Genomic DNA, 14977 nt, shown 5'->3' with positions numbered 1-14977 from the left:
ATTTTTTTTTTTTTTGATGTTTCTCTACTGATCTCAGATCAGCAGTAATACGGGAGAACACTACTGGCACGTACCAGTGATGTCATTCCAACCTCCGAGTTCCGTGGTGACGTCACAGTTGGCACTGTTGCTCGGGAAACGTCCGCAATTTAAACTTGCTTTTGCCAGACGTGCCCCAACCGTCACCCCATTTTCAAAGAAACTGAGGTCCTCCTCTTCCTGCAATACATTACATTACATTACATTCATTTGGCAATACGTGCTTGCTGAGATTTTATTTGCTTAATTTAATGGCTGAGCCATAGCTGTTTAGTAGCTTCTGTTTTCCATTTACCCAAATTGTATCTATGTTTGACTACCTGAGTTTTATATGTGAGTAATATTCCATCAGCACAGGAAGGCACATTTGAGGAGGTGAGTGATGTTCAGATTTTTTAGATGTTTCTGAGATGTTTTTCAAAAAGACCTGTATTTTTCATCAATTTGAATGGCTTTTTTTCCCCCAGCAGAATGACTTCGGGAATAATTTCCAATGTGTTTCTATGCAATAGTGACTCACGGCCTCTACCAGAGGAGTGTGCATATCTATGCTGAATCTTCCAGTATTTCACCTCATTGAGATGCACGTCTCTTTTTCATGGAGGGCCAAGGCTGTGCCCTGCTCACCTAGAAAACAGGAAGCAGGAAATTTCCGGAAGCATTACACCTTGTACGGGTGCTCACAGTATCTTCACTCTACACATTCTATCAGAGTGGGCCCTCAGTTCCTCTGCCTACGTGCACTACGTGAGCCAAAGTGACGAACAAAAGTCAGCAATTTGAAAAAAAAATAAAAAAAAAACATTGTGCCATTGAGTTGCATAATAGAATCATAAGCTAATTAGCTTATGATTAGCTTATGATTCTATTATGCAACTCAATGGCACAATGTTTTTTTCTTTTCTTTTCAAATTGCTGACATTTGTTCGTCACTTTGGATAAAAGCGTCTGCTAAATAAATGTAATGTCATCATACCGCAGTGCAAAATTATGCATGCAATCCAGAAAGCACAATGATGGATCTGAAATGCAAGGGGTCTGCAAAAAGGTCCTAGCATTAGCGAGGCTCAGACATGGCATGCCCACTCATGCCACCGTCAATGGACTCCCATTGGTTCTCTGGGAGTAAAGCAGGCTTCCATGGCAGCAGTGCGCTAGTTTTTCCACCAATCAAATCACACGGGCAAAGCAGCGGAACCAATCAGGCACAGGCCCTTACTTAGAGGCTCGCGTAGTGCATGCAGGCAGAGGAACTTTGGATTTAGCGTAGTTCTACGGTGTGTTTGAGCACTGTCATTAAAAAAAAAGTGTAATTATGCAGAGTTGTGTAATAATGGGACATTTCTGGTCCCAGGGATATATACGCAGTAATTAAATGCACTTTCCACCCTTCCCTAAATAGCCATCATGCAGAATTTAGGATTCACTTTAATTGCACACATTTACGCATAATTGGTATTTTACGAAGCCTGTAATTACAGATGCCTACACGTTACCGGCAAAAACCTGCACGTTATTTACACAAACAGTGCAAAAGCTGCCGCCTCATTCCACAGACCTTTCCAGTTTGACACGTATGTAACTGACACGTGATCCTGATATCGCAGGTGTTCACGTCCCTCAACACAGGCACCTGTGTTTGCAAATATATATTTTGGTGTATGAAAATGTACCATCTTTATTCATACCAGCCCCAATGATAGGCACCCAATTCACACACACACACTCTCAGCTCATTAAAATCTCAACAAACTTTGTTTTGCCACTCACATTTCCACCGGCTCACTTTTTAAAACTCTTGAGCTTTATTTGGTACCATATCTTGGCATTTCAGTTTCCAAACTTTAAGAGGCATGAAAGTCCTCAGGAGTTATGATGTAGAGGACCAGCTAATGACCAAAAGTAGCCATTGGGGTGGGAATCTGACGGGTGTCCCCAATAAGCCATAAATCCTTATCGGCCTGATGAAGAACTACACTGTAATCATTACATTCAGATCCTGGAGAAGGACCAGAATCACCTCTGGGCTGCATTTATATTGATTTTTTTTCTGTTGGTGTTTTTTTTCCAGCCCGTGTTATAAATTATATTTCCCCCCGCATCTATGCGGTCAGATAAATACAGGAATCGATCTTAAGAGGCGCGAGAGTTCATCGCGATCCGAATATGCTCCAGTGTTTATCCTCCTGGAGGCCCTGTGGAACATGACATGTACAGAATGTTAATGTGATCACGGTGTAAAATATCTGTGTGCCTCTAGGGGGCACTGCTGGATTCACATGCCCCTTAAGTAGGACAGTGGCTTCCAAAACTTTTCAAGCCAGGATCCTCTTCATAAGAATATACATTTTCTCCGACAGACCCATTTTTTTAAATAGTGCCGATTTTCAGAACTGGGTTTTATTTTATTTTTACATGTAATTGGAAAAAAAAACTTAATGCAACCTGCTAAATCCAGTGTTTCAATTGACTGGAACATCTTTGAAGAGTGTCATATAGGGTAGATAATATTTTCCCCCACATGTGGTCTTGTCTTGAACCACATTTTGAAACCGCTGCCGCATAATTCCGAAATTGAAATCATGGCCCCATACAGGTATTATTGCCTGCATCTGCATCCGGGTGAGTCCAGGGCCATCACTGGATTGACAGGTGTCTGATGGAGCAGTACAGTGACAGCGGACATTGGATGTGGGCCAGTGCACAGAAAGCGTATCTATGAACAAGGGTGAGACCATTGCATCAGTCCACTTCACTGATATTTGTTTTACCTGTCCAGCGTGATCATGACGTCGGAGGCCTGGTTTAACGCTACAAATGAACAACGCAGATATTGTTCAACAATGGAACGGCGCTTTGTGAGTAAACTATAACTCATCACCTTCAAAAGTAACACACGAGAGGCTAGGCTACGTTACGGTTGCGTTGCCCTGGAAACGAGGATGTCTGAGTCCTGTCCCGTGAAACGCGGCCTCTTGTGAATTGATGTTGTACTTGACTGATAAACAACTCATTATATAGTTATATGTGATTGATGATAATCGGGGAACTTCATTGTACTGATAGTATGATCAGCCGTGGCACGAGACCAATGTTAGTTAACATTAGCTAAGATTTTCAAACTTTCTGTTCGCCGTTTGTTATCGTTAACCAAATATGAAAAGGTATCAAAAATGGCTGCAGAAGGGAAAGACGAACGTTTCTATCAGATCTATCCACAACAATTCTCCTTGTGGCTTACAACTAAGCCAAAAATCGCCATCGGTGGAAAGATAGAACCATACATTTGACGTAGTTCACAGGATTTTGGGCAAATCTGGATTTAAAAAAATAAATAATGAAAAGTGTAATTTTCAAATGTTAGCCATTAACGTAGGATATCTAATTAACTAACTCTGAAGTATGCATTAACCCTCTGCTTATTATTGTTGTTGTTGTTAATAATAAAAGTAGTAATAATAATAATAATAATAATAGTAGTAGTAGTAGGAAAAGCAATTTACAAATAAAATGTATTACAAGTGCACAGACGCTTTACAACAAAATCAAATAACGTGTAAAATCAATACTGGAAAAAGGCCCGCAACAATGCAAAGAGAACAATACCGTACAGCAATAAAATCAAACAAGCCCGAGAAGAGCAGAATGAGCACAACACGAGGACAAGAGAAATAAGTGACGTACTGTCGGTAATTAAAGTAGCAGGTGCAGTATATTTTGAAGACTGCTTTGAACAGGTGACTTTTACGAGCTCTTTCGAAAGTGGGCAGTGATGGAGAGATATGTTTTTAGTCTATGTAGTCAATAATGTCTATGCAGTCAAAGTGACAGCCTTATACAGTTTGTTAAATTGAAATTTTGTTTTCCCCCCATTTTGTCTCCAGTTTAGAAACCCCAAACCACACTCAGTGCTCCAAAACCTCATCGCAACCTCCTGACTTGTATTGTCTGGGAACAGGATGCTAAATGAACCATAGGGAGTCTGAAATAAGCATTTTTAATTAGCTTGCCAGCAGTTGGAGGAGCATTAGGCACATTGAATGATGGACAGCAGCAGTCCCTTCCACCTCATCATTAGTCCCGGCCCCCGGATCATCGATCTTATTGATTTTGTGGCAGATATAATAAAACGTGTTACTGACAATGTACGGAGCATTCCAGGGGAAAGCCCTGCTCCCGCTAAGTGCCGTAAAGCTTTCTGCATTACTCTCTCCGAGCAGGAGTCAGACGCTCTGGTTACTGAACGCTGATAGTGAGGTCTTGCCATTGGTCTCTAAGCAGGAGTCAGACACTACAGCTACTGAGAGTGAGGTGTTGTTATCGCTCTCCAAGCAGGAGTCAGACACTGTGGCTACTGTACGCTGACAGTGAGGTCTTGGCATCACTCTCTCTAAGCAGGAGTCAGACACTGTGGCTACTGAACACTGTCAGTGAGGTCTTGCCATTGCTCTCCAGGCAGGAGTCAGACACTGCAGAAACTGAACACTGACAGTGAGGTGTTGTTATCTCTTCAGCACCGACTGCCTGCTTTCAGTGTGAGGCACAGTTTCGCTTTCTCTCTCTCTCTTGTGATGCCCCGTCACTTCTGGTCTCCCCTGGGAACAGGAAGAACAGGAGTCTCCCAGCTTGGGCCAACGCTATTAAAACGGAAGCCCTCCAGTGGCATCGATCCGCCCCATCCCGGACCAAGCAGGCTTCATCTGCAGCCGCTGCGTGCTTCGTCCCAAAAAAACCCCCCAAAATGTATTCAGACCTCATCTGGCCTGATTGTGTTTGGGTCTGTGGGACACCATAGGCATTGGCCTCACCCCCCCCCCCCCACCCCCCTCCACTGCATGCTGGGCTCTTTGGCTCTAGTGCCAGAGTCAGGCTCTTTGTTCATTGAGCTTCGGTTTGACTCAGAGTGTCTCTCACCACCCCCTGCCCCCCCCCCCCCCCCCCCAGCTGGCCTGGGGGGAGGAAGCCAGAGGCACCAGCGCCCCGGGCCATGCCAGACCCTCCTCACTGTCTCTATTGAGGGACCCTCACTTCCTGTTTGGCGCGGAGTCGCGTTGCTCAGTCGATGGAAGGCAGCTGCTTCGGAAGTCTGCCCAGTTCCTCTTTTTTTCCCCATTTTTTTTTTTCGGTTTCGCCCTCCCTTCTCAGTAGGAGTCCACATTCCTTTGAGCTCCCTGCCTTTCTCAGCCTGGCTAAAAGAGAAGGCATTCTGCAAAGGGGTGATCTTGTGCACCTTTTTAAAAAAATTTTTTTTTACTGACTGCCCTGAGGGTGTTTGGGGCTCTGAACATGTTTCATTCCTGTCTCCTAGGAGACGGGAGACCTCTCGAACGGGCGGGGATCCTGGTCTTTGACCCCTTCATCTCATACCCTTTCCATGCCCCCAAAGCTCAGCCTTCTTAACCAAGACTTTCCAAAGGTAACTGGCCCTCACCTTTACCTGCCTTAAAGGAGCATAAAACCTCACCTTTAACCTGCCTCTGCCTTAAATGGAACCTAAAATTTGTCTGGTGATGAAAGACCCGAAACACCCAATAACCCCAGGTTCCATCTCTGATGATGTGTTCAGGAGCATCGAAAGATGTATGCAATCAATGGCTCAGGTTCCTCTGTCCGTAGCTCGACTAAATCCCTTACGAACTGAAGGGCAAATCTGATAGAGCATAAAGGATGAGATTAGGATGTGGACAGTGGAGAGCTGAGTCTAGGTCACGACTCCGTCTCTGGGGTGCTTAATGACTGTGGGGCCTGGTCTGATTTCGGAGTCTTTAGCTGAGCCCCCCCTTATTGCAAAGGCCTGCTGGCGCCTTATTTCACACAGACAGGAAGTGACTTCTGAGGTCTAACGGACCAGATGAAAAGGATTTTCATCACAAAGGCACGAGGACCTCTCTCTCTCTCTGGCGTTCCCGCCGCACTCGTCTAAATTATTCATTTCATTTCGTCTCTGAGGAACGGGCCAAAATGTTCAAGTTGACGGGGCGGGGGGGTAAAGCCAGCATTGTGCGATGGAACTGGCAGCTCCAGAAGCCGCGGGAGGGGCGTGGGGGGCTCGGAGAAGCCGCGGCGTTTGGGGTGAGCAAGGCAGACATCGGGCCTCTGGTGGGGGGGGGGGTGGGGGGTGGGGGGGGGGGGCTGTGTTTGGGCCAGGCTGTGCTTTCAGGGCCCCAGTGATTAGGGAAGGAAACCGGGCAACATTCTCCTTTCTCCTGGACTCAGGGGTCTTTATCTCTTGCATATGGTCTACAGCAGGGCTGCCCAACCCTGTTCCTGGAGATCTACCGTCCTGTAGATTTTAATTTCTACCCTAATTTGGTACATCTGATTCTACTAATAAGCAGCTCAGTGAGATCTCTAGCTGTTGAATGAGGTGTGGCTTTGTTAGGGTCAGAGTGAAAACCTACAGGATCGTAGATCTCCAGGAACAGGGTTGGGCGGCACTGCTCTACAGGGAAATGGCTGTGATGTGATGGATGCAGTTATGAACTCACATTAATTTACTTTCATTTTAAATTTACTGTTGAGACCGACTGGATCTAACCCAGTCGTGGGCAAGGAGAGCAACATCAATTTCTGGGTTTTGTAAGGGGAAAAAAAAGGCCCAATTTGTTTGTACGATCTTCGTGGAAAAGATGAGTTTATTTCCAGGAACAGCAGTTGTCAGAGATGTGTGAAATGCACCCTGGGTTCAGTGGAGTCGACGCGAACCCCGAGCATCTAAAATCTGCACAGGATACGCAGTTTTACGCCACAGTTATTTCTGCCAATGCAGTTCTCACTTCTGATGTAAATGAAATTCCACTCTCGGTGTGATCCATTGTCATCTGAGACGGTTTACGTCACCCTCTCCCCGGTCCCATTCTGTGATTGATGACTGTCGCTCCGTGACTCATCAATCATCTGTTTCTTTGTAGCCAAAAATGTGGAGGCGACACCGAGTGTAGATACGTCCTGCCTCTTAGTAGCCGTGATAATTAAGCTGGTGAGTGCGGCACCCGGCATCCTCCCTGATCCGATTATGTCTGATCGGAATTCGCACATCAGGGCGGAATTGTACGGTAATTCCTTGCAGTTTCATAATCACTTCTGCTGTTAATGATTTCATTTGCGCGGTCGTTTATTTATTGATACTTTGCTAAATGTTCTCGTGTGCTTGTGAGAGACTGCTATCGTGCCCTTGTACGAAACATTGCACTGCGGACCGTAAACTACAGCTGGGAGGCTCGTCCTAGCAAGCCGCTCTTCTAGTGCACAGGTGGACCCCATGGTCTGGGCTCGAGTCCAGACTGTGGCAGTGCATAATTGTGCTGGGCAGACCTGGTTGCCTATTATTATGGCTAGCGTGGCTAGAAGATGTGACCTCAGTGACCTTGAAAGAGTGCTGATTTTTGGGGGGTTAGAGTTTGACTAGAGCTAACGAGATGAAGACTGCCGAATTTGCCCATTGTCACGTGGAAGTGTGCCGACTGTCGCGAGGAACAGTGTTTAAGGTGATATTGGCGTGGAATGCTGAGGGAATTGCATCGTCAACACAGGACTAGCAGTAGCGCATATAGGCTACTACTGGGCGCGCGACTCGAAATTGATTGACTGCACATTTTAAGTCTGGTGAGTGGGAATGCAGTTTTATCAGCAACTGCAAATTGAGAAGTCTGCAGAGCTGGATCCAGTAAACCGGCTGCATTGTACAAACCGCTCATTGCATATTGTAGTGTACGCTTGCGAGTACAGTAGAGCAAAGAGCGCAGGCAATGGACTACCGAACAGTTGAGAAATGTGATATATATCATGTGACTTAATATTAGTGTGTACATCTTTTTGGCCTCTGCCTTTACATACACGCGTGCACACACGCTCCTGCGCACGCACGTATTCAACGTTCAGATTTCATTTACGAATGACAGCAGAGCTATGTAGCTGTATAAAATGGCGTATAAACATAAAAAATGTAGCATTACATTATTCATGTTTTTATTTAATATGATGCTGTGTTTAAGAGGGATATTGCTATATTTTGTTTTTACTGTTTTCCTTTTTTTTGTGAAATTTTAAAAACCCGTCCGAACCATTATTATGCCTTGCTTTGAATTCCCCAAACGAACGACAATTCTCTCAAAGAACGCGGTACCTTACGATATGTTATACATTAAAATGCACCTCCCATAAAAGCACTTTTAATATGAGAAACGATTTGCTATGAGATGCGCAGTCTGGTTTGAAGCAAGTAAAGAATGAGAAGCTGATTTCCCAAGCCTATTATTAAAAAAATTTAACTTTGGAAACATAAATAAATAAACAAGACTGTGGGTCCGTTTCTGCCTCCTGCGCGCGCGACATGCATACATCACTTCGCTGACAGCGAGCAACTTGAAGCGGTTCATTTCCCTTCTCTCCCAGAATGGTACATCCCTCCGTTAGACCCCATCTCATCTTGAGCGTCTTGCGGCGGGAGATGGATAATTCATTCGGTGCTGGTGCTGTAGCTACTTCTACAGAAGCAATTTGCCAGCGTACGTAGATAAGAGGCTGATCGGGTCAGCCCAGCGCTCACTGCGTCTTGGCCAAAGATTTATTCCATTCGCGACGCACGCACCCGCGCTTCGCCACGGGCGCAAGGACGGTCATGGATGGAGTCGGGAGCAACAGGACCATGTCCTATAGCCGGTGGAGTTACGACAGGTAGGCTGCGTTTTATTGAGTGTTTTGCTCTTACACACTTCATAACCTGCCTCGGTTATGAAGCCTCGGTGATTAATATTGTATTAATGGTGCCGAGTCGTTTTGGAAAATGGAATACTTCACTACTGTTTACTTTAGTGGAAATAACAATGTTTTCCCCCCCAAATAAATATATAAACACAGGCTGCTTTGGTTTCAGCACCCTTATGTGATTTATTTGAGCCAACGATACAGTAGTTAGCTGCAGACTAGATGCAGCAGTGGTTCTGTATTACGCTCTGACTACTTACTGCTCAGTCCTACAGCGTTGTCTCCAACCAGTCACCTCGTACGTGTTCGTTATTTTAGTGTGGCTGCTAATGGACGCGATCCCCATTTGCGGACCCCAGTCGTTTACGCTGCCTCCAAGTCTATTTGTCTGTTCAGTATATGATTTAAATCGGGGGGTAGATTAAATAGGTCCCTAGTGTATCCGTACGTTTTCACACCGCAGACAGGCTGCATCCATGCGTGTACTTTGTTTTCCCTTTTCTGTGATCCTGGGAATGTTTTTTGTTGTCGCTGTTAAACAATCGTGTGCAAAGGCTATTTTGAAAACATATTAGTGTGGAAATATTTACTGAATTTAAACGCACTCTGACTTATTTAAGGTCTCCCGTCCTGTAGACTGGCATGGCACGCTCGCAATGAACGTTATTTAAAACACCATGTATTGCGATAGTCACTACATGTAAAACTTTCAAACGAAATCAATGGGCACAGTTTTGAGGTGTGATGAGTCTTATTTTGTGGAGCAACTACTTAGGGAATGGTTGTGCATCTATTACTGTTGTCATGGAGTTTAGATACGTTAGGTGTGTATATTGTATATATTTCTTTGTCTGTACTTGCCTTTTTATGTTTTATCACATTTTTTAAATTTTTATTGTGAAGCACTTTGGGATGCAATTCCATGAAATGTGCTATAAAGGTAAACATTTACATGGTGGGAACGGTCAGTTAATCCATAGTATGATGTTGAATTCGGTGTTAAAACATGTTCAGTCTGCCACGTATAGAAACTGCAGCAGGAGGCGGCTTCTCACTCGGGTGATGTACACTGGCAGGGCCTTTGGAGTGCTGCGTGACAGCTGGATTTATCCTTCATTTCTCCGTAATGACAGTTTGAGTGGTATGGCTCGAACCTGAACCCCGGAGGGGGGAGGATTGGGTGGGAGGTAATCCGCGGGCGCTACACTCGATACTCCTCTCCCCCGTCTCTGCTGCGTTTATCCCCGGGAAACCGAGCAGGAGCTTTGAAGCGGGGAGAATGTTCCGCGAGGCGTCGGTTCCCCTGCTCCGCTGTCTCATTAGCGAGCGTTGGCTTCTCTCATTGGCTGGTTTGGTGCAACCGTTATGAATAGTCACGGTGAGTTGGGATATTTCGTAGGCTAATGTGCTTCGCGGAGTGTGTGGATCTGCACGCTCTCAGCTCTCTGGGGGCCGTATCAATCCTGTCCATGTGAAAACGGAGTTCCCCCTGATGTTAATATCACGGTGGCTTCTGAAGCCCCGCAGGATAATCGGTTCCATGTTCTTAACATTGAGAACGTTCTAATTTGATGCATTGTGGGAAAGTTCATGCGGTGCCCAGTGCAGTACGGCAGCAGTGGACGTTCTGGAATGCAGCAGTAGAGCCTCCTGCAGTTATAGAAGCAGCGAGGATGGAAGGAAAGCTGGAGCTGAGTATCTGGTTGATCCGTAGAATCTGTGATATCACACACTGGCTCTGTGCCACATCCCCACACGATGCACATAGACTGCATGTAAAACCTGACAGTAATCTACTCTCCCAAAACTTTACTGTCCCAATAATCTACTGCCCCACTACTCTACTGCCCCAACACTCTACTGCCCCAACACTCTACTGCCCAAATACTATACTGCCCCAGTATTCTACTGCCCCAACACTCTACTGCCCCAGTACTCTACTGCCCCAACACTCTACTGCCCCAATACTCTACTGCCCCATTACTCTACTGCCCCAGTGCTCTACTGCTCCAATACTCTACTGCCCCAATACTCTACTGCCCCAATGCTCCACTGTCCCAATTCTACTCTACTGCCCCAGTGCTCTACTGCTCCAATACTCTACTGCCCCAATAATCTACTGCCCCAGTACTCTACTGCCCCAATTCTACTCTACTGCCCCAGTGCTCTACTGTCCCAATAATCTACTGTCCCAACAATCTACTGTACCAACAATCTACTGTCCCAGTAGTCTGTTGTCCCAATAATCCTCTGAATGCTGTTTAATGCTCACCATGTGCAGTGACACCCCCCCCCCCCCACACACACACACTGCTCGCCATGCGCAGTGACACCCCCCCCCCCACAGACACACACTGCTCCCCATGCGCAGTGACACCTCCCCCCCTCACAGACACGCACACACTGCTCGCCATGCGCAGTGACACCCCCCCCCCACACACACACTGCTCTCCATGCGCAGTGACACCTCCCCCCCACACACACACGCACACACTGCTCCCCATGCGCAGTGACACCTCCCCCCCCCACACACGCACACACTGCTCACCATGCGCAGTGACACCTCCCCCCCCCACACACACACGCACACACTGCTCCCCATGTGCAGTGACACCTCCCCCCGCCCACACACACGCACACACTGCTCACCATGCGCAGTGACACCTCTCCCCCCACACACACACACACGCACACACTGCTCGCCATGCGCAGTGACACCTCCCCCCCCCCCACACACACACGCACACACTGCTCCCCATGCGCAGTGACACGTACACTGCTCCCCATGCGCAGTGACACGTGCACTGCTCACCATTGTTTGTGTAATGACCCAGAATGATGAAAGACCGGTAGAAAAAATGACAAATGCTCTGTGGGCAGTTCTGTGACAGTCAGGAATACAGACCTGCTTAGTTTCAACTGTGGATGGAGGAAATGTTTCATATCTTAAACATAACCAGGATTAAAGTGATCTGAACATGCATAACCTGGATTAAACTTATCAGAACATGCGCTTAACTTGTTTAAAAGTGATTTAAACATGCTTATCTAGACGCGTGTAGCTCCTTATCTTGACTTACCCTTGCCTGTAATTTGGATATTTTTGTACCTTATCCTGTTGTATTAAATAACAACTATCTGGCAAAATTTCCCGAAATTCTCAAAAAGCGAGGTACCTTGTTTGCATCTTTGTCACGATTCGTAGTTAATCGGTTACCACCAGACACCATGCAACAGCGAGAGACCGCGCAACGGCGCATTGCGTACGGCTGATTTCTAATTTTGCTGATGGCACGCTCAGGCGTGTTTTCATGATGCGGTTCGCGTGGCGTGCGCGGCGCTAGCTGTTGTGTGTATTTAAACGTGGATAATGTTAGAAGGGCAGGCGGGTGATTGGCGGGTTCCAGCAGCGCTGTGTGTGTGTGTGTGTGTTTGCCTGGCTGTGAAAGGGGTTTTGAAACAGAGCTGAGTTTGAGTTGAGCGGCTGACTCACGCTCTCTCTGTTCTGCTGACGGCTGCCTGCTTTATCTTTGGCTTCCTCCTCCAGGCTGACAGATTTATGAGTGGCTGAGGAAATAACAGCAATGTCTCTTATTGGCTGAATGAATAACAGTAATGTCTCTTATTGGCTGAATGAATAACAGTAATGTCTCTTATTGGCTGAATGAATAACAGTAATGTCTCTTATTGGCTGAATAGACAGTAATGTCTCTTATTGGCTGAATGAATAACAGTAATGTCTCTTATTGGCTGAATGAATAACAGTAATGTATCTTATTGGCTGAATAGACAGTGATGTCTCTTATTGGCTGAATAGACAGCAACATCTCTTATTGGCGGAATAAATAACGGTAACATCTCTTATTGGCTGAATAAGTAGCAGTGATGTTTCTTATTGGCTGAATAAACAGCAGTATCATCTCTCATTGGCTGGATAGACAGTAGTGTCTCTTATTAACTCAATACATAACAGTAAGATCTCTTATTGGTTGAATAAATAACAGTGATGTCTCCTATTGGCTGAATAAATAACAGTGAGGTCTCTCACTGGCTGTGAGGGACAGAGGGGTCTGTGAGATGGAGAAAATGAGATTTAGGAACGATGCGTTGGATAAGATTGTGCGTTACTGGCAGGTGCTGTTGGAGACGTGGTTCAGTGAAGCTGCGTTTGTGTAAATTGTTGTGGATTCAGTTGGGATAGGTGGGAGCATTCAGAAGGGATGCGTGGGAGCATTCAGTAGGCATGCGTGGGGGCATTCAGTAGGCATGCGTGGGGGCATTCAGTAGGCATGCGTGGGAGCATTCAGTAGGCATGCGTGGGGGCATTCAGTAGGCATGCGTGGGGGCATTCAGAATGCATTGAATGCGCACCGATTCCAAACAAGGCGCAGTTTTTCACAGCGAGTGTGGCATCTCTCCCGGACCCCTGCATGTGCCAGACAACCCTTCAATGCATATCTTTCAAAATGCTTTCTCCCATAATCCTTCGTACTACAGATGCTTAAGAAAATGAACGCGGCTCTGGTATGAATTTAAGAAAAGAGAAAGCCGCCCCCTCCTCTTGTAGACGGCCTACGAGCGTACTTTTCTATGTCATCTGCCAAGTCCCCTCTTTATATTGAGCTGATTCTCTTTGGTGTGAATGATGCAGATTTATGCCCCCTCTTCCTCTCTTTCCCTCTTCTTCTCTTCCTGCAGTAGCCTTTTCTGCAATCTGTGTGTGAGCTGCCTGAGTTTCAGCTGCTTGTGTTTGAGCTACCTGTGTTTGAGCCACCTGTGTTTGATCTGCCTGTGTTTGAGCTACCTGTGTTTGAAATCCCGGGGTTTCAGCTACCTGTGTTTGATCTACCTGTGTTTGAGCTACCTGGCTTTCAGCTGCCTGTGTTTGAGCTGCCTGGCTTTCAGCTGTCTGGCTTTCTGTCACCTGGCTTTCAGCCACCTGTGTTTGAGCTACCTGGTCTTCACCTACCTGAGATTCAGCTGTTTGTTTATGGCATTCGTGATGAGTTGTCAGCTGCAATGCTAATGTCGGTGCTTTACATACAACTTCAGTTTTCGATACTGAGTGATGAGATATTACAGGTGATACAGCACAGTATTATTCTACTCTAAGCGAAATACTGAACAAACAGCCATGTTGTGTGGACCATCTCTGTAACTGGGGTTACAGTTCAGAGGTGCTGCAGACTTCAGAAGATTATATTCAAACTCAGCAGACCTTTCTGGCAGTAGTCTCCTCATTATCATTCCCGGTGCATTTTTACTGGAAATATAGTTTTGAATCCCCTTGCAATTTGCAAATGAGCACATTACAATATCGCAGTGCACCAAATGACTCGGTTTTCGTGAGCACCAACTGGATCGTTGAAGCGTTTCACATTTCCCCTGCTTTATGAAACTTCCAGCCTTTCCTTCAGCGGAGGACCATGAAAGAAAGTGTGTGTGTGTGTGTGTGTGTGTGTGTGTGTGTTAGTGTGTATGTTTGTGTGTGTGTGCGCACACATGTGCGTGTTCATGTGTGTGCATGTATGTATGTGTGCATGTGCATGTGTATGTATGTGTGTGTGTGTGTGTGTGTGTGTGTGTGGGTGTGTGTGTGTGTGGGTGTGGGTGTGCGCGCGTGTGTGTGTCCATGAATGATTGAAGGGCTTCATGGAGGCGGCTTTGGTGGTTAGTGTGTGAAAGGAGTCACCGTTCCCCCCCCCCCCCCCCCCCAAACAGGCAACTCGGGGGGAGTGAGAGCCGCGCTGGGGGTTTGATTGAATGACCCTCGGCGTGCTGGACGACCTCTCCAGCGGCTGGAGAAGCTCGGCTCAGCCATCAGACACACACAGGCCGGCCCCCTCTTGCTGATGGCCACTGGTTGCTGTGGTTACTGTGTGGGTTTGCCATTCCGCCCACATCCACTGTCAGCCGAAAGATCTCCTTTGGACGCGGGGCCTCCTCGGGCCCCGGGGGGGGGGGGGGGGGGGGGGGGGGGGGCTGTTGCATTCTGGGTATGTGGGGTGCACTGTGAGAGGCTCTCAATTCTCTGCACAGCGCAGGGACACAAATCCACGTTGGCGCAGCGTTCCTGCAACGTTTCCGCAGCGTTTCTGCAACGTTTAGTGGAACACCTGTCACGGCAGCTGTGATTACATCACATCAGACCCAGCCCTGAGTTCATCGGGGTAACAGCAATGGGATGTGCCCTGCCATTCTTCTGTTGGCTCTGTCACTTTTTTCAGTTATA

The 14977-nt window shown here is 46.7% G+C and overlaps 1 protein-coding gene across 4 annotated transcripts in view; it reads left to right on the top strand.

Annotated features, from left to right (window-relative positions):
* Window positions 1-8266: 8266 nt before the first annotated feature.
* Window positions 8267-14977, top strand: part of LOC118214700 (tubby protein homolog) — a 61397-nt gene continuing 54686 nt past the window's right edge. Inside the window, exon 1 of one of the 4 annotated variants that reach the window (XM_035394844.1) lies at window positions 8267-8715. In XM_035394844.1, the coding sequence (XP_035250735.1) occupies window positions 8660-8715 (56 nt within the window). In that variant the 5' untranslated portion in view covers window positions 8267-8659. The remainder of the gene's footprint in view (window positions 8716-14977) is intronic. The other 3 variants (XM_035394841.1, XM_035394845.1, XM_035394847.1) reach the window with 3 other exon arrangements.

The sequence above is a fragment of the Anguilla anguilla genome, chromosome 16, assembly GCF_013347855.1.
Source record: "Anguilla anguilla isolate fAngAng1 chromosome 16, fAngAng1.pri, whole genome shotgun sequence".
Lineage (NCBI taxonomy): Eukaryota > Metazoa > Chordata > Actinopteri > Anguilliformes > Anguillidae > Anguilla > Anguilla anguilla.
Note: the sequence above shows the minus strand (reverse complement) of the source record. Positions and strands in the feature narration are given on the sequence as shown.